The sequence below is a fragment of the Rattus rattus genome, chromosome 2, assembly GCF_011064425.1.
Source record: "Rattus rattus isolate New Zealand chromosome 2, Rrattus_CSIRO_v1, whole genome shotgun sequence".
NCBI lineage: Eukaryota > Metazoa > Chordata > Mammalia > Rodentia > Muridae > Rattus > Rattus rattus.
Window position 1 is genome coordinate 100,250,295 of NC_046155.1, and position 25,572 is coordinate 100,275,866.

General features: G+C 45.3%; 1 protein-coding gene across 1 annotated transcript in view; it reads left to right on the forward strand.

Annotated features, from left to right (window-relative positions):
- The first annotated feature begins 4,280 nt into the window (after positions 1–4,280).
- Numa1 (nuclear mitotic apparatus protein 1) overlaps positions 4,281–25,572 on the forward strand; it is a 44,692-nt gene continuing 23,400 nt past the window's right edge. The window contains exons 1-5 of the mRNA XM_032893119.1: positions 4,281–4,469; positions 10,197–10,270; positions 17,830–17,915; positions 24,320–24,399; positions 25,399–25,481. Coding sequence (XP_032749010.1) covers positions 10,229–10,270; positions 17,830–17,915; positions 24,320–24,399; positions 25,399–25,481 — 291 coding nt within the window. The 5' untranslated portion in view covers positions 4,281–4,469; positions 10,197–10,228. The remainder of the gene's footprint in view (positions 4,470–10,196; positions 10,271–17,829; positions 17,916–24,319; positions 24,400–25,398; positions 25,482–25,572) is intronic.

Genomic DNA, 25,572 nt, shown 5'->3' on the forward strand with positions numbered 1-25,572 from the left:
AACACAAGGATAATATATATTAAAACTTATAGCAGTGACATTTTCAAACAAGAATAATAAAATGAATACCAAGTACTGTAGCCTCTTGGCTACAATGGGAGATGAAGTAACCAGACCCTTTTGAACAACTGTATGCTTCTAACTTAGTATCACTCTCTGCAACTTCTGTTGAAACTTCAGCTGCATTGTGAATTCTACCAGCCCACCCCCACCCCCACTCCCACCCCCACCCCCACCCCCACGGTTTTGCTGGAGTAATGAGTGGCTTGTAGAACCACCGGGTAGGAGCCAAGTGATCTTTCTTGGCTGAGAAGAAAGAGAAATTTCCTGGCTAGCCCATAAGTTAGCTGGCTTAGAACTGTACTGACTTGGCAGGGAAATTCAGAGGAGATTTCAAGCCATCTATGGCTGTTCATCTGGAACCTGTTACCTTGTGTTTACAGCAGGGGAAGATGGAAAGATACAGTATCAATTCTGTCTTCCTTGTGAAGTTTCAGGGCTGACAGTAACTAATGGGAATGCAGAGGTTGAATGGGGATTTTTTTCACCCCATACAATTTTAGGTTGTGCCAGTCTTTAATTATTTTTTGCCATTCCTTTTCATAAAATGTGAAAGCATTTGTATTTGTGGTAGTCCTTTGAATATGAGCCTTCCTTTCTGCTAATAGCAGTTGCTAAGTGCAGACTACAGAGGGATGGTGAGAGCAGGCTGAGGCCTGGGAGAAGCAATGCGTCTGCAGTGTTGGGGTTGGATCTCACTAACACCTCATTCCCTCTACTCAGCACACACGTTGTCTTAGTCAGGGTTTCTATTTCTGCACAAACATCATGACCAAGAAGCAAGTTGGGGAGGAAAGGGTTTATTCAGCTTACACTTCCACGTTGCTGTTTGTCAGCAAAGGAAGTCAGGACTGGAATTTAAGCAGGTAAGGAAGCAGGAGCTGATGCAGAGGCCATGGAGGGATGTTACTTACTGCTTGCTTAGCTTGCTCTCTTATAGAACTCAAGACCCCCCAGCCACCACCCACAATGGGCTGGGTCCTCCTCCCTTGATCACTAATTGAGAAAATGCCTTACACTTGGATCTCATGAAGGCATTTCTACAGCTGAGGCTCCTTTTTCTGTGTTAATACTCCAGCTTGACACACAAAACTAGCCAGTACACACATTCTTTTAGTAGCCAGAGGTTGTGTTTGGAAAGCTTCCATACAAATGTAGTTCAGTGGAACAGATTTAATGAGCCTTGGTAAGCTAGGGACTATGGCTGATCATAGAGAGGGAACTGGGGTATGTCCTTAAGGAGTTGTCATTCTAGATGAACTTTCATGCAAATATATATAAAGTCATTTCTTGATGATTGTACATGGTTATTATAAGTTTTAAACACTTTAAAAAACGTGTGTGTGTGTGTGTGTGTGTGTGTGTGAGAGAGAGAGAGAGAGAGAGAGAGAGAGAGAGAGAGAGAGAGAGAACAGCTGTTGGGAGTGAGTTCTCTTCTACCATGTGGCTCCCAGGTCTTCAACCCAGGTCAGGCACACCTGCTGAGCCATCTTCTCTTTTTGTACATGGTTATTAAAAATAAATCCAACAAAAAAAAATACAGTGTAGGAAGTCCCCAAGTGATTGTCCTCAATAATCTACTATTGTTAATGGTTTAATATCGGAGGGATTGAGATTTGAAGTGTTCCCTGTAAAGTAAAATCTGAGAGAGGAACTGGTGGGGATAAGGCAGTAGGTACTATCCCCTGTTCCAGGAGGAACACCTCCAACTTCTTTAGCAGTGTTGAACCATCTTCTGCTGGAACACTGGTGACAGAAACCAACCTTTGTGAAACATCCACTAGCACCTTCTGTGCTGGAAGCCAGTGTGTTGGGCACCTGGCAAATGCTACTGAGTTAATACTCGCTCTGCTTTCACCCAGGAATTTGAGGAATACTTGCCAGTGTCACGTAGTTAGTTGCGAGTGATTTATAATGTGTGTGTATAAGATAGTCACTCTGTGGCTTGGTTTCCTCATGTGTAAAGTTGAGTGGTAGGACTGGAGAGATGGCTCAGTGGTTAAGAGTGCTGACTGCTCTTCCAGAGGTCCTGAGTTCAATTCCTAGCAACCACATGGGGGTTCACAACCATCTGTAATGGGATCCTATGCCCTCTTCTGGTGTGTCTGTTATTTTTTTTTTCCCCCCCCCGGAGCTGAGGAACGAACCCAGGACCTTGCGCTTGCTAGGCAAGCGCTCTACCACTGAGCTAAATCCCCAACCCCACTTCTGGTGTGTCTGAAGACAGCTAGAGTATATTCGCATAAATAATAAATTTTTAAAAAAGCCAACTTAAAGTTGAGTGGTAATTTACCGTAAAGAGGTGTTGAAGCCTAATGAAATGATGCACAGTAGGTCCGTAGCGTGGTTTGAAGTAGGTTAGTAGGTTCTTTAAGCATTGGCTACTGTCTGTTATATCCTGTTACTTCTTCAGACCCTCATCTCCTCGTCACATTTGATTCACGTATGCTTTCTTCTCTGACAGTTCCTCCTAGTTTTGTTTGAGATAGGGTGCTACTTTGCCTTGGCTGGCCTGGAACTCTAGTAGTAGACCAGACTGGCCTTCTGCCCCAGCCTACTGACTTCTAGGACCATAAGCACACAGCACCATGATGGGTTTGAGTCTCCAGCTTTTTGTCAGCTTTTTTCTCCTCAATGCTTAGCCTTCCTTTTTTAACTGTTCTCTTTTACTCTACCTTCTGTGCCCTCAGCACCTTTCCTACCTATGGGGTAGCCTCATAACTCACGTTGCTGCTAGAGAGCCATTTATCAGGTTAATCTGGTTCATACCACAACTCTCTGTTAAAACCATCCTAAACCCTTTATTTGATTCCTTGACGTTCAAGATTTTCTGATTCTGACCGCAGTTCACCCTTGGCACCTATTCTCTCCCTGCCACCACACCTTGCTGCTTTCTTCTCCCTTTCCTCAGAAGCATTTGATTTTGTGCTTGGAGATCCCGATTAAAATATCACTTCACTTTCCTAATCCTTCCCTCATCTAAACTGTTTAGTTTCTTCTTTTATATGAGTTAATATGTGCCATCTTGGAATAAAAACTTGAAGTCCATTTCTGATCTGTGAGAATATAACACTAACTCAGATGTTGGGTATAATTCTTAACAATGTTTAATAGCAACATGTTGCGCATAGTTCATTAAATGTTTCTAGGTGTAAAGTGAGGGGTTTCCTTTTAACTATCCCAGCAGGTGTCCAGTAGGGTGGCTGTCCTGTGGGTGGCAACGCTGTCTTGGTCTTGTCTGAGTCTGACATTATTTCTTTTAGTCATGTAGTTGCAGCAGACTCAGGATGATTAGTCCCAGTGCCTGAGTCTGTTGAAGGCTCCAGCCAGTGCCTGCCATATTCAGAACTGCCTTGGCCCCTCGGCCCCTCCCCACAAATGCCCGGAGGAACAGCGGATTAGGTTCTAGCAGCACAGCTGGGATTTTGGCGGCCATTCCAGTCAACAATAGCGCAGCTATCCGAACAGGACTGCGAGGCCTGCGCTCCGCGGCTAGAAACTGCCTAGGCTGTTTGTTTAGAAGGCTGAGTGGGAGGAGCAGGCACACAGCATGACATCTTGGCCTTACTACGCAGAAGGTACGGGCTGAAGAGATTTCCCGCAGAGAACGGGCTAGGGTGGCCTGGTCCTAGGGCAGACAGCGAGATTGAAGACGGCCTGCGCTTTGTGTGGTGGAGAGCTGGCGGGCGGCGGTGTGTGTGCCTGCAGACACGCCCCCCCCTCGCAGGCGCCGCAGGAAGCTGCCCCTGTAAAAGGCCTGCATTGTGCGGCTCCCCTGCGCTCGGCTCCCAGGCTTCCTCTGCGCCGGGCGCGTTTCCCGCCAGGGGCTGCCCGTAGGTTCGGCGGCTCTGGGCCTGCCGGATAGGGCTGGTCTCTGGTGGACAGGCCATCACTGCTGCTGCCTTAAGCCCTGCTGGAAAGCAGCGAAGGGGGAGTGTCCTGGCCATCTCAGGTTGGTGTGGCCGACCGCGGCGGGTGCGCTTTTGTGTGTTTACACCACAGCCTCCAGCCCTTGCTGCGTGCGCGCTCCCTTCAGCTATGGAGCCTGCCAGCTTGAGCTCCAGCCCCCCGCCCCCACACGTCCTGCTCAGTTTTTAGGGCATGGGCAGGCTTCGCCTGGGTCCTCCTGGTAGGCGTTCCCCCTCCCCCAGAGCTCTTGGCTTCGCGCTGTTGCTCCAGACCGCGCGGAAGCTCGCTGTGCCTTTAAAGAAAGCAGACTCCTGGCTGTGACGCACTTCTGGCTGTCAGCCAGGAAGATTGCTTCTGCCTGGCGGACTGAGAAGAAACCCAACAACTTTTCTTTTGTGTGGGGTTACTTTCCACTGACCGCCCCCTTACTCCTGTCCTTTCAAGATTTAAATGCTAATGGCGGATTAAAACCTGTAGATACGTTTGGCTTTAGGAGTCCGGTAAGGCCCCCCAGCACTAAGACTTTTTCTCCCTCTTTCTCCTTTTTTTTTTTTTTTTTGTTCAAAAAATGGACGAGAGGGTGGGGTGGTTCATCCCTCTCACCTCCCTTTGCTGCGCCATCCTTAAAGGGGAGGGAGAGGAAAGGGAGAGCAAGTAAACGCTGAGAAACAGGCGCTGGCCGCAGAGCTTGCCAACATCCGGGAGTTGGCGCCTTTCTTTCCCTTCGTAGATGTCAGCGTGTTTTTGTTTGGAAGGAGTAATGTGTGCGCCTTTCCTAGAGCTGTAGATACGGCCTAGTAGAGGGCTTCCCTGTTTCCTAGTGTGGTCCTAGATGTTTCTGCGGTGTTGGACAATGAAAACATGTCCTTTTTGTCAACTGCCAGGGATCTTAGAGTGTGAATGTAGTGGTTGAGGGTAGGTGTTGATGAACTGCCCCAGAGGGCTGCGTATGTGCGCTTGCGCGGGCACTTTTTTATCTGCCTGTAGGCCGCAGTCTAGTTCATGATTGCAAGCTTTCTGCTAGCATCTTTCAGATCTTGGCTTTACAGAAAATGGGGGAAAGGAATAGGTATCAGTATTGTTATCTCCGGATTAACCCCGGTAATGTGAACATAGAGACTAACCTCAACAGAAGCAGATTGTCCTTTAGTTAGAACAGTGAAAGGCAGCAGCCTCGCTCTGGAGTGGAGACTGCAGAGATATGAAGGGCTTGGGGTTTATAGGGCAGAGCCGGGAACTTTTGAAGGCTGGAGATTACATCTGCAGATCTGTACAGCCTCAAAGCTGTGACTACTCAAGGGGGTTAGTGTTTGGACTGTCTTGTTAGGAGTTTCCCAGTTCCTAGATGTCATGTGCCTATCGTCGTTACTTTTGGCAGTTTCTCAGTCCTCCTGAGGTTTTTGGGTCATCAACTAACAATTTACCTTCTCCCCTTTTTTGAGACAAGGGTCTTGATCATGAGACCTTACCTGCCCTAGAACTCAGAGCCATCTTCCTGCCTCAGCCTTTCAAAGTGCCCTAGAGGTATGAGTCACCAAGGACAACTAGTACTCATCCTTCGAAGAAACAACAGAATGTGGGTTTTCCTGAAGTCTCTTCATTCTTTTCCAGACTCTCAGGACTTTGAGTCAAAAATCTAGGTTACAGAGAGAGTGGTGTGTGTGAAGAGGGAGAGGCCTGAGGGACTAAGTGTCTTAGAGCAAGCAGAGAATTCATCCGTTAATTTCACTTGCTTCTGAGTTCAGAAATGCTGAGAAACAATTGACTTGTCCACATAGCCTACTCAGGGCTTTTCCCAACAACAGAGAAAAGACAATACTTTTCTTGGCTTTTTTTCTCTCTCTCTTCTTTTGGTATGAATGGTGGTGGTGCATGCCTTCAATCCCAGCACTTGGGAGGCAGAGGCAGGCAGATCTCTGAGTTTGAGGCCAGCCTGGTCTACAGAGTGAGTGAGTTTTAGGATAATCGGGTCTATACAGAGAAACCTGTTTTGAAAAAAAACCATAAAGGAAAACCATTCCAAAACAACTCAGTCCCATTTTAAGCCAGAGGATACACCAGCAAGACAATTCCTTTTGTTGTTTGGGATTTTATTTTTGTTTGTGTAGTTTTTTTTTTTTTTTTTTTTTTTGAGAAATGATATCACTGTGTCACTCTGACTGGCCTGGAACTTGGTGTGTGGACCAAGCTGGCCTCAAACTCAACAAAGATGTACCGGCCTCTGCTTTCTGAGGGCATGGACCACTACACCTGGTTTTATTGTTGTTAAGACTGGGTACAAGCAATCCTCCTGTCTCCACCTCCAGTGTATAGTGAATAAACATTTTATCAAGGTAGCACACCAGGTAAGATCCAAGACACAGATTGTTCGCCTGCGTTTCTTGATATATGCCTCCCAGAGGAACTCCCAACGTCAGTGTTCAGTCCACCAGAGCAGAAGTTGCTCAGGTGAAGGAGAGGGTATCTATTTTAGGGAGTGGTGCAAGAGCCTGGAATTTTCACAGCCGGAGCAGGTTAAGTGATGTTAGGTTTTTCCTGAGCTCCGGTGTACAGATGCGGCAGCCATTTTCTTACCTGTGAGTCCCTATATCTTTGGAATCTTTGAGTTGGGGCTGGAGTGAATTTGAGGACTGACACCTTGAGGTGGAAGCCTGTATGGCCCTAAAACTCTGGGAGTAGGAGCAGTAAAAGAATGAGGGTTTGGTGCTGGCAGGGGCTCCTAAGTTGAGAGTTCAAACAGGTTAGTAGCTAAGACCAAAGTTCACTTTGGTGTTATCTTGAGGTGAGGTGGTGGTGTTCAGGCGGTTAGCTGTTAAGAGGGAGCTGGAGCCCAGACTAAGCAGTGGAATATGGGAGGAAGGAGCTCAGCTGCCTCACAGACCCTCTGGCGTATCACCTACAACTACAATTGTTTTCAGAAGAGACCCCAGAGCTAAGCAACCTGACCCTGTCTCTGGCCTGGCTCTCGCATCTAGCAGGTGGTTTACATTGCCTCAGCCCTCATAGGAAACCATGGCTGGTCTTAACCCCTTCAGATCCACAGTGTGTGCACTGATGGCAGCGGATTCTTGATGTCACTCTCCTTGTCCTAACATCTTTTGTGGAAACATAGAGGCCGGCCTGCCTGCCTGCCTGCCTGCCTGCCTGCCTGCCTGCCTGCCTGCCTTCCTTCCTTCCTTCCTTCCTTCCTTCCTTCCTTCCTTCCTTCCTTTCCTCCTTCCTTCCTTCCTTCCTTCCTTCGTTTTTGAGACAAAAATTCCTCTGTGTAACCCTTAGCTGTCCTGGAATTTAGTCTGTAGACCAGACTGGCCTCTAACTTACGGAGATCCCCCTGCCTCTGCCCCCTGACTGCTGGGATTAAAGGCATGCACCACTACCACCCGGCTTATAGAGGATATTCTCTAAGTGTGGAAATTGGTCATGATATAGGGAACTATGTTATGGCAGCTTGGAAAGTGTAAAGAGGACAGAGGGGACAATAAATATGCAAGGTCACTGCTTTTCTCTGTCTTCCTTGGAATGGGGAAAAGAGAGGGTACTTTATCACCTTTGGATTGTGGGTACATTTCATTTTCAAAGAGTCAAGTATGTGAGAACTCTGAGGTTTAGGGTCCTGGCATACCATCTGGATTTTGTTGTTCTTGTTTTTCAGTGAGTGTGTACATGCCTGGTCAGAGTGAGTTGGGGTGGGTCTCAGATCTTTGTGTGAAATGGCTCACAGAAGGCTACAATTGCAGGGAATCTGTTTTTCCATCACCATCACCCAGTCTTCTGGGTGGGGCCTGCCTCAAATTTCAGGGGGAGGGTGGAGAGGATGGTGCTCTGGCTGAGAGCCCTTGGCTGCTATGCTGAAGTCCTCTTAAAGCGACAGTCCCAGTGCTGTGCACTGTCTGCCATTGGTTTCAATCAGTTACAGAAGCCAGCATTACCTGTGGCCATGCCTTCCTAAAGACACTCTGGTGTCTTGAGGAAGTGCTCTTTGTGACCCTTGATGACAAGATCTTTCAGAAGTTTCTAGTGTTGAGTATTGGATTCCTAATTTCTGTACCTGAGGATCTCAGAGAAACTCATTTGACCTTAATGCAAGATTTTTTGAGCAGTGAACTATTTTTAGGTAGGTTTTTCTGGAGAGGACACCAGGGGTTTTGTAAATTTTGCCTGAGATGAAAGAAAGAGGTTGCTTAGGCCTCAGGTGATTTTTTTTTTAGCAGCATAGCTGTAGAATCTTTGAGTAGGGAAGATTTATTTCCTGTTGTGGGTGAAATTCTGAGTAGTGGGGATTACCGAGGAGGTCTAAGCTACATTTGGCTTGTTACTGAAGACTGCAGAGACTTTCCCCCTCCAGTTCTGGGAACTGGACCCAGGACCTTACACAGTTAGGTAAGCATTTCACACAGCTGTAAAAACTCCGACCTGAACGCCCCAGTCTGAGCTGTTGAGTATTGCCAACTTCATCCTACAGGCTAAGTGTGGTCTCTCAAGCTATAGGCTGGCCAGCTACACACACAAAAAGCTTAATTTCAGTGCACTGGTTAAGATCATCGTGGACTGGTCCCAAGGGCTGGGCAGTCAGTCCATGCCCACAGACAGGCACAAGGAAATCATCCAGTACTGAGGAACACATATCTGCCCTTCTGAGTAAACCTTACCTGTGCCCAAAGACCACAGAAATTGGCTCATTTCTCAGTCTGTGTCACTGATAAGACAGCTGATAGTTATCACATTGGGGTTTGCAGGGTCAGGAAGTAGTTAGTTATAATTAGTATTTACTTAGAGCTAACATTTAATTATTTTCTTTTATTAGTGACTTAGGTGTGTTTAATTTTATTCCCTTCTAAAAAAAAACCCTCAAAGGCAATGATGTCACTGTCTTCTGTTTCCCATGTAGCTTCCAGAACAGGAAAAACAAGTAGACTAGGAAAAGACTTTCTTGGTTGTTTGATGAGTAGAGCACACTTGGATAGGAGGTTCCAAGGCATGATGGGAAGTATATTACCAGAGTATGGATCTCTTCTTCATTACTTGACTTAGTGCCTTATTGTCACAAAATGGTCTTTTTTATTCCCAGTACTTTGTGTTCGGAAAGTACTTAGCAGCTGTTGGTTCTGCTGACCTTCCTTTTTTTTTTTTTTCCTTTTTTTCTTTTTTTCGGAGCTGGGGACCAAACCCAGGGCCTTGCGGTTGCTAGGCAAGCGCTCTACCACTGAGCTAAATCCCCAACCCCTGACCTTACTTTTTATAGATGTAATATTTGTAGGACTGTACATGTGAAAAGCCTTTCCATTCTTGCTCATATTTCTAGAGTAGTGGCTTAGAGAACAGTTGTGCAGGAGGCAACAGTTGTGTTCATGGAGGTTGTGGGAGTCATGGGGGTTGATAAGAAGTATTGGGAAATACTTACCCAAGTCTGTGATCCCATGGGTCTGATCTGTTGGCAGGCAAATGGCAGGTTCCCAGGGGCAAAGGGAATTGGGGGTAAGAATACTGAGACAAGTGCCTGATCTTATATTAAATGTTCCCTGGGGATGGGGGTGCTTGGGCTCAGCGGGTAAAGTTCTTACTGCCCAAGTATGTGAGCCTGAGTTCAGATCTCCAGCACCCGCTGGTGCTGGTGCTGGTGCTATGGTCTGTCTAATCCCAGTTGTGGGAAGGCAGAGGCAGGAAGATCTCCAGGTTCATGGACTTGATTGTAAAGCAGAACCAGAAATCGACCTTTTTATTTAAGAACAGAAATAATTTATGTGTTGATTACCTGCTATGTGCCAGGTACTGTGCGTTACTATGGTAAGGTAAGGTTTGTATGGATCCACTTTGCAGATTAAGTGGTCGAAAAGAGGTTATGTTAATTGTCTAAAGTCACATGATCATGGTCTCATGGTATCAGTATTCAGACCCTGGTTGGTTTTCAGAACCATGACTGTTCCTTGTTGAAGGCTACCGTGTCCCAAAGAGCAGAACACAGACCAAGTTTGAATATTGTGTTTTCCATAACTGGGTGATGATGAGCATTTAGCTAAGTACAAGATTCTTTGCAGTAAACCCTGACAATCTAAGCTTTAGAGTAATTTATGCATGTACTTTGCAGTCTCAAAATTTCTGTGCTGTGGTAGTGGATTGAGTGCTAGTGATTTGTTGATGTATTCAGAGCTGGTAAATAGAACTGCTTTTCTTGTATTTATTGACCAGAGATCTCGATATATTAACCATGCTTTTTCTCTTGGGTCTAGGTGGATTGGAGTGACTGGCTGGAATCACAAAGATGACACTCCATGCCACCCGCGCATCTACTCTCCTCTCTTGGGTAAGTAGCTAGCTTGCTTTGCTTTGCTTTGCTTTTCCTTCCTTCCTTCCTTCCTTCCTTCCTTCCTTCCTTCCTTCCTTCCTTCCTTCCTTCCTTCCTTTCTTTCTTTCTTTCTTTCTTTCTTTCTTTCTTTCTTTCTTTAAAAGATATGCAGCAGAAAAGCATTCTATAAGCCAGAGCTCTGTAAAGTCTTCTCATTTGCAGACCAGGTAACTTTTCATAAAGATACTGCTGCATATCATATAGCTCAATGCAGGCTTCTCAGAGATATTCCTTTTGGTCATGGAACAGGACATTGGGACATTGTGCGTGCGAACCCAGTCTCATCTGTTCTGTGTGCTTTTTTTTTGTGTGTGTGACATGGTCTCATCTCACTATGTAGCTAGTCTTACCTGGCCTGGAGCTAAGCTCTTCCTGCCTCTGCCTCTGCCTCTGCCTCTGCCTCAAGTGCTGGTATCAAAGGTGCGCACTACCACACCAGGGCACTCCACACCAGGCTGCATACTTTTCTGACTAAAGGAGTGACTGTGACAGGAACTTTGGTCTTCAAAGACCTAACCTTTGGACAACAATGTCTTCCTCATTGTCTTTATTATGTTTCTGTCTGCCCCCATTGCTCTGTTTCATCCTTCTCCCCTTTTTTAAAATGAAGGTGGATATTTTATGTGTTCCCTTATTGTTGCTTCACTGAGTAAAAATAGTGGCAGCCAAATGTAGTGTATTGTAAAATGAAGCCAGTATTGTCCTCACCTGACACTGTATAATACATGCTTTCCTGAGTTCCCAGTGGGAAGGTAATTAAGTCTTTCCCTAAATCCAGAAGTGGATGTAAATGATTTACAATATTACATGAGACTTAGAGCATTGTTATCCAGCAATACAGAATTTTTGTAACTACTTTTTATAATAGATATTCTCAAATCTTTTGAATATTCTCACTTAATTGCCTAGTCTCCAGTTATATAGGAAGGGTGTACACTGTGTTTATTATCTGCAGCTATTAGGAAGGGAGACTTTTCCAGTAGCAGTATTAAGTTTTCTATCAGTATTGCTAAAAGTTACTTAAAATCTCCTACCTACTATTAATTTAAGACAACACTGGAGCAAGTTGCTTTGCACAGGTTTATTTAGGACACCATGTTCAGTCCTCCGTGTAATTCATGTATTTTTCAGCATGTTTCATTACTCAGTTCGCTTAGTTCTGAAAGGTTGCTCCATTTTCTTGATCTGCCATTTTCATAGCAGGGTTTGTTGATGATCTCAGGTTTTTCTGCAATTGCTTCTTTGACTTTTCCCGATAGAGGAGAGTAGAGTTCACTGGCCGCCTTCACACCACCTAAAGTGACTCTAGACTAGATAGAAGACTAGCTTTAAAAAAAAGGTTGATTTATTATTAGGAATAGAAAGAGGAGAGATGGCTCAGCAGTTAAAAGCATTTGCTGCTGCTCTTGCAGAGGACCTCGGTTTGGTTCTCACCAGTCAGATGGTGACAGATGGTGACTCACAACTTTCTGTAACTCCAGTTCTAGGGGATCTGATGTCTTTTGTCTCAGGTATTGCATGCATCTCGTGCACCTATGTACAAGAGGCAAAACACTCGTGAATTAATTTTATGATAGCAGCTTGAAATAGGGTTTTGTTATGTGAGGAAAAAATGGTATAAAATATACAGGTAATAGAGCTGGAGAGATGGCTCCTAGATAAAGCATAAACATGAGGCCGAGTTCAAGTCCTCAGAACCTTTGTAAAGTCAAGCCTGTTAGCCTGTGTCCTTAATCCCAGTGCACCTGAGGCAAGGTGTGAGGTAGGGACGAGAATTCCCAAAGCTCAAAAGCCAGCCAGCTTGGTCTACGTAGCTGTGAACAGGGATAACAATAGACACCCAGTCTCAACCAAGTTGGTGAGGATAGATATCAGAAGTTGTCCTCTGACTTAACACATATACCATGTACTATTCATGTGTGCACATGCACACACACACCATATACATACACACATATATGCAATCACACACAAAACACATGCATGTACTTGATAATTAAAGCTGTCATTTAAAGAATTACCCAGAGTACCAGTTACAGTAATCACTGCATTACAGAGGGCCAGAGTTCAGTCCTACTACAATATCAGGCAGCGTATAAATTTGCCTATAAATATATAAATCACTGAAAATAAATAAAACCTTTCACCAACAACATTTTAATAATTCACTTTCAGCGTTTTTATGACTTTTTTCTTCTTGAAACAGTGTTGGCAATGAGAACCAGGCCTAGTGGTTTGCCTAGAAACCCAGGTCTAGGGTCTCTGGTGCCCTCTGACCTCAGAGGACACTTGATAAACATAAAGTCATGGAGGTACACATTCGTGCACATAATAAATAAATCTTAAAAGTGAAATAATTACCTCCTGGGAAAGACTAGAAGAGAAAAACCTTGTCAGTGCTGAGACTGTAGTTAAGTATTAAGCAAATGTGAAACTCCCCTCCAAAAGCTAATTTTGTCAAGGTTCTGTAGAGGTGTAGCTTCCTGCTAGGTATTTGTCTGCATTCACTAGGCCTGTTTACCGTCACCAGCACTGTTTTCAGAAAAATAAAGGTAATCGTAAAAATGTTGAAAGTCAATGTACTGAGTGTTGTTGGTGAAAGGGTATATATCTTTTCTTCTAAAATTTTGGTGATTTATATTTTGTTTTACCTAAAGTGTAGTTTGGACTCCTTTGTAAATAGTAGGTGGGGTAAGTTGTTGCAGACCAGCAATGCTTGAGTTACCCAGTGAGCTGTGTCCTCACTGATGTTCGTGCTCTGCCTAGGGATGGAAGACCTCAACTTCTTTTTTTGTTTTGTTTTTTAAGACAGGGTTCTCTGTGTAGCCCTGGCTGTCCTAGAACTCGCTCTGTAGACCAGGTTGGCCTCAGACTCACTCGAGGTCTGCCTGCCTCTGTCTCACAAGTGCTGGGATTAAAGGTGTGTGTCACCAGTGCTGCTTGTCTGAGCCTCAACTGCTTTCCCTTTGAATGGCTTTCTATCCTACAGCAAATAACCCCAGAATAAAATGTTCTCATTTTTATAAAGGAAGCTATTTCTAGAATATTAAAAAGCAACATTTTTACATTGAAATCTGTTTTGTGAGTTTAAATTTCTTTACATGAAGCTGTTCATCAAGGTAAACCTGTCTGAGTTTGCTCCTCTCAGCAGGAGACTTAGCTGTAGGAAAAAGGCCTGATTTTTTTTTTTTTTTAACTTTTTATTGATTCTTGGTGAGTTTCCCATCAAGCACCCCAGTCTCACTCATCTCTCTGTCCCCTCATATCCTTCTTTCCTCCTTGCAACCTCCCTCTGAATAAAAACACACAAAACAAAACAAAAATAACAAAAACAAAGCATAAAGCCCACCTTATCGTGGAAGCTGTACTGTGTCATGGGGTTCCTACAGTTCAGCCCTTTCCCACACATCTTCATTTGCAAATGTTCCATTGGTCGGATTCAAGACCTCTAGCTTCTGTGACACCACTGATACTGGATCCTCTTCGGGACTCCTGTAGTTGCCCTGTGTCATGGAGATCCTGCGGCTTTGGAGCAGCAGGTCTGGCCCTTTAAGACACCCTACTCATTTACTGATGATACAGATTTTACCGTGGGCCATCTCAGAGCCCTGGATCTGGGCCTGAACAGTAGCAGAGCTGGTCAGCCCAATGGCTTTCTCTTCTCCACACTACCAGAGTGAGCTCTCCAGCACTTCACTTGCTTGGCCACCCAGTGCTACCATCAGCAGGAGGTAGGGACAACTCTCTTGCTATCATGCCCAGAGGCCACCTCCCGGGCACCCATGCTTTCAGAGCTAGCTTTATTGTGCTGCCCAGGTGAGGTGCAAGGCCCAGTCTCTTGATTGCTACAGCCATTAAAGGAGCAGAGCTAGCTCTCCTGCTCTCATGACCTCAGGGCCAGCTCTCCCAGCTACTGCAGGTGCTAACGGGGAAAGGAGGAGGAGGGCGTCACTCCTGCACTCGTGCCACCTCATGCCAGAAGAGTGCAGGTCAGCTCTCCCGAGGTTTTCACCTCAGGGCTGGCTCACCTGCACCCCTTAACCAGGGCCAGCCTTACTGTGCTGTGCAGGCAAGGACCAGGGCTAGCACTCTTACTCTCATGACCCTAGGGCCAGCTCTCCCAACTGCCACAGGTAGCAAAGGGTACGTACATCACCTCACACCAGATGAGTGAGTGAGGGGCCAGCTCTTTCATGCTCTTGTCCTTGGGTTGGCTCACCTGATGAGCCCTGACCAGAGTCATCTTTTCTGTGCTGTCCAGGTGAGGTTCAAGGCTAGCTCTCCCAAGCTCCTGACCCTGTTGGTAGCTATCCTGACTGCCAGAGGTGGCAAGGGGCAGGGGGCATCACCTCTGCACTTGTGCCAACCCATGGCAGACAAGTGTGGATGTCAGCTCTCCCACACACATGCCCTCAGGACCGGCTCACCAGGCCCATCAGGCTCAGCTCCACTGTGCTGTCTGCTGGAGGCGCAGGACTCACTCTCTCAATAGTACTGCCAGTGCTTAGAGATGGGGCCAGCTCTCCATAGCACCAGTTTCTGCTAGCCTGAATGGACCTTAGGGATTCATAAACCTTATTCATCAAACATGCTCCTTATCTAAAAACGTCTTCTTAGAAGCTTGTTGAATGTAGTTAGCAGAGACAAAAGTCATGGTTGGGGAGAGCAAACCCCAGGAGGGAGCTGGGAGACAGGTGGGGAGACAGTCAGGGCCGGAACAAGGAAACGGGAGGGATTCAGAGGATGTGTTGCTGTGTTGACAAGTTTTTCAACCCTGTGTCCTGGGTGGACTGTGTCAGAGATGCTCAGGGTCAGTGGTGGATGTCCCTCCTCCACACGATGGGACTCCCAAAAAGGTGTAGAGAGGCTGCCTGGTACCAGCACAGTTTTGTGCTAGACTCCATGAGCAAGCAGGGAGAGCAGGCGGCTCTACTGACTCAGAAGAGGTCAGTGGTTATAGTAGGTGAAGGGGAAACAGTTGAAGAGGTGCACTTTGAAATTTGGGGTTGAATATGGTGGGTGGCAGGAGCCCGTGGAAGTGATCTGACCTGGGAGGGTCAGAAATCAGCAGTTTGATTCAGCCTGGAAAGGCAAGATCTGCTGGAGGATTAAGTGTCCCTCCCAGGTTTCAGGCACCAAATGTAAGTGATGGCACAGAGAAACTACGAAACCAGACTACTCTGTGGGCAGAAAGAAAGATTTATTGGGGACCAATTGCCAAGGTCATTAGAATTTCTATTGCTGTGAAGAGACACCATGAATACAGCAAATCTTATAAAGGAAAACATTTCATTGGTGCTGGGTTGCAGTTGAGAGATTTAGTCCGTTGTTATCACAGAGCATGGTGACACGCAGGCAGACATGGTTTTAGAGAAGAAGCTGAGATTCTACATCTTGATCCACAGGCAGCAGCAAAAGAAGTAGTGAAACACACTTCCTCCAATAAGGCCACACCTTCTCCAGAAAGGCCACACCTCTTAATAGTGCAACTCCCTATGGTCCTGTGGGGGCCATGTTAATTCAAACCATCACAGCCATCTATCTGTAGGGTTGGGATCAGAGAGGAGAGCAAATGGCAGATGAGCAAGCAGGTTTTCTATGGCAGTCATCAGGGTGAGGTCTGAACTGATAAGGCTTTCCAGAAGTAGGCACCCTCACCAGAGGTTGCAGCTTTCTCCCAGACTTTTGGAGAATTAATGGTGATTTCTTGCCCACAGAAACATCTTAAAAGATCTGATTTTCTAGTAAGCAGGAACCATTCTTTAGGCTTGCTTACACAATAATAATCTTTCTGTTTAGGCACTGCTCTTAGGGAGAAAGAGATGGCAGAGACGGGTGGTCTGGGGCTTCTGGACCTGACGTGAGCTGCCTGATGTGGGTGGTGCTGGGAGTCACTCAGGTCCTCCAGAGTCACCTTTGAGCCATCTTTTCCAGACCCCTATTTTAATTTTTTAAAATTTAATTCCTTTTTATATGTATAGTTTTTGTTTTTTGCCCGTATGCATGTGTCTGCACCACAGGTTTGCCTGGTGCCTGAGGAGGTCAGAATAGGATGTCGGGTTATCTAGGACTGGAGTTTACAGATGTGGTGAGCTGCCATGTGGGTGCTGGAGTTGAACGCAGGTCCTCTGCAAGAGGAGCCAGCACTCTTAATTGCTCAGGCATCCCCTTCAGCAGCCTTCATGACCTTAAGATGTGTGTATGAGAGCTAGGATCTGCTGCGTAACCCATGCTATCCTGAATGCCAGTGATCCTTCTTTCTCAGCTTCCCAGAAGCTGAGATTATAGGCATGTACTACTACTGTACTAACTTTTTTTTTTTTTAAAGATTTTTATTTATTTTACGTATGTGAGTACACTGTAGAGTGAGTACACTGTAGCTGTCTTCAGACACACCAGAAGAAGGTTTCAAATCCCATTACAGATGGTTGTGAACCACCATGTGGTTGCTGGGATTTGAACTCAGGACCTCTGGAAGAGCAGTCGGAGCTCTTAACCACTGAGCCATCTCTCCAGCCTCTTAACCTACTGCTTCAAACATTTTTTAGACATTTATTTTGTATGTGCATGAGTGCCTGTGTGTATAGAGTCAGAAGACAGCTTACAGTAGTTGGGTTTTTTTCTGTTGTGTTGGACCTGGAGATTGAACTCAGATTGTCAGGCTTGGCAGCAAGCTCCTTTACCTACTGAGTCCTCTGACTGGATCTCACTAGTGTTCTTTAAAGACCACATTTATAAATAGTAGATCCTAGTTGGTTTCACATAACCACTTTCTGAAATTGTTCGAAATAGCCTAATTTCTAAGTGATCCTTCTCTTCTTCCCCTCTTTGTGCTAGGGATGTAGTTAATTAGCAGGGGTAGAGGTAAATATGAGCCCGGGTGCCCGGGTGGAATTAACTTTTATGGACTTTGCTATAGAAGCTGTAAATGCTGTTGAATATCTTGTGTACTTTAAATATTTGTGTGTGACCCGTGATGAATTTTGTAGTGTTAAAAAGAACAGGCAGTTGGATCATAATGAGAACTTTTCCTTCTGCGTTCTTCTTTTTAAAAACAACTTATCTTGTTCTTTCATTGTTTCTTCTTCTCTCCATACTAAAGTGTGTGTTTGCAAACAATTATTAGTTTTACACTTGTTTATTAGTTTCATGAGTACACACATGCACAAATGGAGGTCAGTACAAAGCAGAGAGAGATGCCTGGTCTCCTCCTTGTGGGTGCAGTTACCTGCCAAGTCTTGTTGCTAGTTGTAGGTCTTCCCATGCACTGAGTGTGCTCCAGGACCTCAGGGAAGCTCTCCTAGCGGACTCTTACTGGTGAAAACCTGATACTCGGTTTGTCTGGCGGATGAGTGGGTATAGATTAAGAATCTTGGAGGTCTGGTATAGAGTGCACTTGCAACCCCAGCACTGGGGAAGCTAGAGTATTAGTTGATGCCAGCATCTGGGGCATGCTGTAAACTGTGCCCTCCTGGCATTTTAAGTCATCTCACCAGACTCTTTCGTTTGGGTCGTAGGTGAACAGTCTGCATGTTGCTGACCCAGTGGAGACAGTGCTGCAGCTCCAGGACTGCAGCATCTTCATCAAGATTATTAACAGCATGTGAGTATGTGTTCTCCAAATCTCAGCCAGTGGCGGGGACTGCATCTACATGTTTGGTGGGCTCTGACCAGAAAACCAGGTGGGGTTGGGAGATTAGAAGGGTAAGTGGGCTCAAAGATGACCACCTTGAGCACCTCGACCTTACCTTTGTAGGCTCTGAGGTTTTAGTCTTGTCCTAGCCTTACTCTGGCACAGAAGGCTCTTCAAGGCTTCTCGTGCTGCAAGGCACAATTGCAAGAGACTCCCCCAAGGATTTCCAATCTCCCTCTCTCAAAAGTAGTCTGTAAGCCTCTTCCACTTCTGCCGTCCTATCTCAGTATTGTTAGAAGGGGGTGTGTGTGTGTGTGTGTGTGTGTGTGTGTGTGTGTGTGTGTGTCTGTCTGTCTGTCTGTCTGTCTGTCTGTCTGCCTGTGTGTGTGTGTGAATATGGATGCTTGTGTGCCACAGCATTGATGAGGAGGTCAGAGGATAACTTTTAGGAGTTGGTTCTCTCCTCCACTCAGGGTTCTAGGGATTAAACTCGGGCTATCAGGCTTGTGTGTCTTCTGCTCTTTACCTACTGAGTCTTCTCACTGGCCCAGCCAGATGTGTTTAAGTGGCTAAGGCTGAGCAGCTCAGTACACATAATCCTACCTGAGTGGTTTTATGTTATGAAATTTGGTGTTAGGAGTAGGAATATCTTACAGGGTTTTAAGCACCTTCTGGTTCTGACCACTACCTGTTTTCCTTTGAAGGAAAGCACCTGTAGCCCAAATACTTCCGCTTTCTTACCCAGCTACTGGACACTTCAGCAATACATTGAATTCCTTTTTCTCCTTGGTGCTGACTTATGTCAGGTCACTGCCACCCTCCACACCGCCTACTCTTCTTCCTCCTATTCCTCCTTCTCCCCCTTCTCCTCCTCCTTTCTTCCTTCCCCCTTTTCCTCCCCTTCTCTTCTCCCTTATTTCTCCCCCTCCCCTTCCTCTTCCTCCTCCTTTCTTCCTTCCTGCTTTTCCTCCCTCCTTTGTTTTTTTCCAGAGAGGGTTTTCCTGTGTCTGCTGGCTGGCCCAGAACTTGCTCTGTAGACCAGTTTGCCCTCAAACGCAGATTTCATCCGACTGTGCTTCCGGAGTGCTGGTTAAAGACATGCACCACCCAATTTTTTTTTTTTTAAAGACAACTTCATCTGCCTGTAGTGCTTCAGTGATTCTCCATTTCTAGCAGATGGAAATCCAAAATGGTGGAGGCTTGGTTTGTTTGTATTTTGGGTTTGTTTTTTGTTCTTTCTCTCTGCTTTCTCCTCCCTTCACCACCCTGAGACAGGGTCTCATGTAGCTCTAGCCTCAGCTGACTATGTATCAAAAAATGATCTTGAATTCGTCTCCCAGGTGCTAGGATTATAGACATTTGCTATCATGCCTGACTAAAGTCTTTACCCTAATGGTAAAGATTATTTATTAAGCTAGGTATGGTGACATGTTCTGTCATCCCAGCTGCTTGAGAAGCTGAAGCAGGAGAATTGCTGGTGAGTATGAATAACAAACAGAAGAGAGAAACTTTTAAACAGGGCATGGTGGCACACCTGTAGTCCCAGTGCTCTGAGGCAGAGGCAGGTGGATCTCTGAGATGGCGGCCAGCCTGGTGGCATAGCTCCAAGAGAGGTAGCGGTGGGGACCCTGTCTCCTCCCATCCCCAGGTGTTGTCAGCAGCCTAGCTAATTCTTTCTCCCTCGATTTGTTTCCTCCATTTGGAATTCTTTTCTCGTCCCATTATTTGGATCCTGGAGAAAGCACTGAGTGCTGGTTTTGTTCATTGTCTCGGCGTTGCTTTAGTTTATAGCCTTTCTTGTGGCCACACAACGGCATGTAGAGGCTCTTTGCTTTTGCAAGGGTGCCTCACACAGGCAAGGTTACACACCACCTATAAAGTAGCAGTTTGCAGCTTCTTGAAAACTGTTAGATTCAGAGGGCAGGAGAGGAGTTCAGTAAGAGTATTTGTTGAACAGATCCCAGCACTCATGTAACCCAGGTGCCCTGCAAATGCCTTTAACTTCAATTTTGTGGACTGCAAGGCTGCTCCTATCCTCTATTTGCACACAGGTACATGCTCTTGCATAAATTTGTTCATATACTTACACACGTATATATAATCACATAAAATAAGTCTTTAAAAATTTTATTTTTGGACTAGAGAGATGGCTCAGAGGTTAAGAGCTCTGGTTGCTTTTCCAGAGCTCTGGTTGCTTTTCAATTTCTAGCACACACAGGACAGCTCGCAGCTATCTGTAACTCAATTCCAGGGGATCTGGTACCCTTACACAGACATGCATGCGGGCAAAACATCAATGCACTTAAGAATAAATGAATCTTTAAGTACGTACATCCATCTGTCCATCTGTCCATCTGTCTGTCTGTCTGTCTATCTATCTATCTATCTATCTATCTAATGTATGTATATTTTATATATATATATACATATAAATATGTATACTAAAAATACTATTTTCAAGCAATAATAAAGTGGTTGAAATTTGTCATCAGTGGTGAATAAGTCTATTAGTCTGGCAATACCTACCCTACTATTTAATTTTACCATCACTAAAAGACAGGCAACCAGATAAATAAATGCCCTTTGTGTTGTAATATACATTAGGGTGAGTGTGTGCTATTTTGAATTCAGAATAGATACAGAATGTTTTGCTTTTGAAAAACTGAATTTCTGGGTTAGAGACTTCTCAGCGATTGAGAGCTTTGGCTGGTTGATCTTCCAAAGAAACTGGGCTCAGTTCTCAGCACTCACATGGCGGCTCACATTCCTATAACTCCAATTCCAGGGGATTTGATGGTTTTTTTTCTGTCTCAGCTGGCACGAGTCACTCAGGGTGCATAGGCATACATGCAGGGAAAACACCCATACACACACAAAAAAGCTTATTTTGAAAAAGGAAAGATAAATTTCCTCGACTTGTTTGCAAAAGCAATAGGTGGTCCACGTTGTATAACTTCTCCTGGGAAGACGCACAGAAATGGCCAAGTACCTCATAGAGTGCTGGCAGCAGGCCACAAAGTCGTCTGTCCCAGTCTGCTGTGGTGAGCCCATGAGTTTACCAGTTCCTTACGGGAGCACAAGTGACTCAGGCAGTTACACCTCCCAAGGGTTCATGCTGGGATGGGTGACAGACAACGTTGCCAAAGTGGATCTTTGGAGGTCTGTGCACAGTTTGCCAGTCTTCAGGAAGGAATGTTTGTGAGGAAGTTCCTACTCCACTGTCCAGAAGCAAGGATGTGGATTTATCCTTGCTTAAGCCACTCTAGGTTTATTCCTGGAGGAAATTTCTTCAAAGAGAAATTCAGTACCCATTTTCTATTATAGAGTGCTGCCCAGTTAGCCTTAGACTACCAGACACTGAGATCTCATGTTAGGCTTGACCTCCATGTCAGATACAAGAAGACACAGCAGTTCCTTTGGGAAACAGGATGCTGTGACTGCTGCCTTTCTGATGGTCCTACTGGTGCTGCTGTAAATCAGGAGGTTTGTTCTTCAGACAGGGAGTGCAGATTGGCAGGCCCCTGGGCGCTTCTGTTTGTTTGTTCATTAATGGGAAAATGCACTGGCATCGGCTCCCGAGGATTTTCTTCTTTGTTTTTTTATTTGTTCAGTCTAAAGGGACAAGGTGGTTCTCTCTCTGATAGCTTTGAGACTTGAGCGGCAAAATTTACTGTAAAAGCCTGATTATTATTATTTCTTCTTTCCTTCTCCCTTTACTTTTTTTTTTTTTTTTTTTTTTTTGAGACAGGGTCTCACTATGTAGCCTTTTTTGGCCTGGAACTAACTATGTAGACCACATGGAGATCCATCCACCTGCCTCCGCCCCCCAAGTGCTGGGAGAAAAGCTGTACACTCAACTTGACTTTTTCCCTCCCTTAAGGGCATGGTATTTGTCTTACTATGTTGACCTCTCCTCTCTGTCCTTCAAGTGCTGAGTCACCGTGGATGTCCTGAATGCACACTAGATGCCTTCCTTTCTATCAGCAGCCAGAGTGGGCAGGCGGTTCTAAGTGGTACCGCTGCATGGTTATGTGAGCTCTGTAGAATGCTTGAGAGGGTGATGGAAGTTAGATAGCTGTCATTCTAGACAGCTTCCTGATAGTTTAGAGATGTGAGCAGTCTGGGATGGGCTCTAGGAAAGTGGTTCTCACTCTGTGGGTTGTGACCACTTTGGGGGTGGTGAACCACCCTTTCATAGGACTCATATGAGATATCTTATATATTATATAATCATATTATAATTCATAATAGTAGCAAAGTTATAGTTATGTAGTCTCAATGAAAATAGTTTTCGGATGGAGGTCACCACAATATGAGGAACTATATTACAGGGACATAGCATCAGGATAGTTGAACCATGGCTCCAGGACAGTTCCGTATTGATTTACTTATGCCAGGGGCAGTATTAAGAGTTTTATGGTCTTAGTTATGGTTTACTGCTATGAACAGATACCACGATCAAGGCAAGTCAGCTGCAGCATGAGGTACAACCTTGGCTACTTCTAGACACAGCTTCTTTGTGCTCTCATTAAACACTTCCCAGAAGATTTCACCTCAGTGATGCTGGTCTCTTTTTAATCACCACTTATTTCTTAGCCCCAGCTAACTAGCATCAGTGTCCCAGTAGTCATTTCTGTTCGTGACTCTAAAGCCAGAGCCACATGGTGAAGCTTCTGAGTTCTGCTCCTTGCTGGGGCTAGAACATGGCCCCCTTGTTCTATGACATTATCACCAGCTTTGTGTTTTCCAACGCCTTCACTGCCTAAGCTTGGCTGTCCTGGAACTTGCTCCGTAGACTGACTTTGAGCTCAGAGGTCTGCAGGCCTGACTCCTAAGCACTGGGATTAAACGTGTGCTCCACCAAGCCTGTGCTTAAGTTTTCTTTACCTAGAACTTGCTCTGTTCTAGGCTGGCCTTGAACTCAGAGATCTGCTTGACTTTGCCTCCTGGGATTAAACCTTGTATTATGCCTGGACCTAAACTTAGCTGAGTGGGGTCTTGCCCCAGTGTCACCACTCCCTTAATGTAATATCCTTGAACACAGGCTTCAGCTCCATTTCACTTCCTGGTGCCCCTTTAATCTTGAACCATACATTTTCCATTGTCCTTTCTCAGCTCACTCCTTTTCATTAGAATGCTCTTCATAAGCACAGTAGTAACCACCCAACAGAAGTTACACCAGGCTGTTACTCTTTAGACAAAAAGCAGCCAGCCACATTCTTCACCAAAATACCACAAAAACAGTTTCTATGCCATATACTGAGATTCTTCTCTACTGAAACCTCTTGGGCCAGGTCTTGCACCCTTCAAATCACTCTCAGCAACAAAGTCTTCCATAGTCCTACTAGGATCGCCCATTAAGCCCCACTTAAAGGATTCCACTGCTTTCCAAATCCAAAGCCCCATAACGGCCACATTCTTCTAAACAAAAGCATGGTCAGGCCTATCACAGCAATACTCCAGTTCCTGGTACCAACTTTTGTCTTAGTTAGAGTTTTATTGCAGTGAACGGACACCATGACCAATGCAAGTTTTGTAAAGGACAACATTTAATTGGGGCTGGCTTACAGGTTGAGAGGCTCAGTCCATTATCATCAAGGCAGGAGCATGGCAGTGCCAGGCAGATGTGAGGCTGGAGAAGCTAAGTTAACATTTCTTGTTCTGAAGGCAGCTAGGAGAAAATTCGCTTCCAGGCAACTAGAAAGTTGGTCTTAAAGTTCATGCCCACAGTGACACACCTACTCCAACAATGGCACACATCCTAGTAGTGCCACTCCCTGGGCCAAACATGTACAAACCATCACACTCTCTCCCTTGTTTCTTCTCGCTTCTATGCGTTGGTTGTTGGATAATTTGAGGAAGAATGATTGTTCCTTAGTACCACCTCTTAGAGTCTTCAGCCATTTCTGTCTGTGCCTACAGTAGAGTGTGAGAACTTTGTACTGTCATTTCAGAGTCTTGGCTTCACCCATTTTGTTTCCGATTTTGGCCCTGTTGTCTCTTTCCATGGTCCTCTCCCACTTTACTTTTAGCCATGTTTCCCGTGTTTTCTGACATGTTAGAGTTGAGCCACTCTAGGCCGTTTAACATAGCTTCGCATTTATTTGTGCCATTTCCTCCCAGCTTTCTCACTAAACTTTGTTGTATTGCAATGGCTTGTCAGAGTGCCATATTTTATAGAAGAATCTTGTGCTCGAAGGCTGCGTTTCTTACCCACCATACATTTTCGTCAGAGTAAAGTAGTGTTTTTCAGACTTCTCCACTGCCTCCAGGCCTAGAACAGACTGAGCCTGAAGGGGAGGGAGGCTGTAGGGAAACAGGAGGCAAAAATGGCGGGTACTCTTGTCCTAATGGTTGCTTTTTGTTTGTTTTAGCCATGACACTAAAGAGGGGCAACAAATCCTACAGCAGCCACTGCCGGAAAGACTAGACTTTGTTTGCAGTTTTCTACAGAGTGAGTATATTAACTAGCTGGTCAGCTCCAGCTCTGGGACCTGGGAACTCAGTCATGGGTGTCTGGCTTCAGGAAGGTTTAGAGTCCCCAGCTGTAGCAGAAAGACAGCTGTGTCAGCCTCCCTGAATCTTGAGGTGCCTCCACCACCAGCTTATTTTTAAGGAAAATGTCTCTTCAGTCCTAGAGTCCAAGTCAGGTCCAGATAGATCAGACAATTGATAACACTGTGATCCTCCTATTTTGAAGAGAAAGGGAAGAAAGGCTTCATGTTAGCTTTGTAAGAAAATTCCTTTCCCTTGCAAGAAAAATAGTATTCTTAGGTAATTGCTTACATAGGAGGTAAAGATGCAGAGGCCATTTTTTTTTTTTTTTTAAACACATAGGTTCTCTGTGTATTGTGCAAATCATAATTGCTCATCTGGTTAGCAGAAGGATTAAATAAGAATGCTTGTGGAACTTGGGGCACAGTGCATGTCAGCTCCCACTCCCTGGTCATTTTTGTATCACAGAATTGTCATCTTTAATGAACAGCTTGCCTGCCATTTCTACCTCAAGAGATTATAGAGCAGGTGACATTTTTTTTCTACTGTGAAATGGCTCTGGCAGCATAAGGGCGGGCACAGTGTCCTCAGTTTCTCTTACTGGACTCACTTGTAGACCTTCTCTTCAGACTTAGTTGAGACAGGGCTCTAGAATGATCTCAGATCTCTGGCTCCTTCCTTCGGGCTCTGGGAGAGAGTTGATGAGCTGACAGGTACGTGTAGATAACTCTCGACCAGAGTTATCATTGCTGATGCTCTAGTGGCTTTCTTCTAATACTCAAGTGGAACACTTGAGCTGTCCCACAGTAGAGCTGACTTCAGGTGCAAATATAGGGCAGGTGACGAGAGCTAGGAGTAAGGGGCCCTCTGCCTGGTAGTCTCCTTGGAGACTGTGCTTCTGTTTCTGAAGCTGAGAAGTTTTGAGAGTTTATTGTTTGCTATATGACTGTCATTGCAGAAAATCGGAAGCATCCTTCATCTACACAATGCCTGGTATCTGTGCAGAAAGTGATGGAGGGCTCCGAGATGGAACTGGCCAAGGTACCTGTGGGGTTCCAGACTTGGGTGGCAGAGACCTAGAGGAGTGCTGAGTGCTTTCTTTCTGGGACTCTTCAAATGTGGAGGCAAGGCC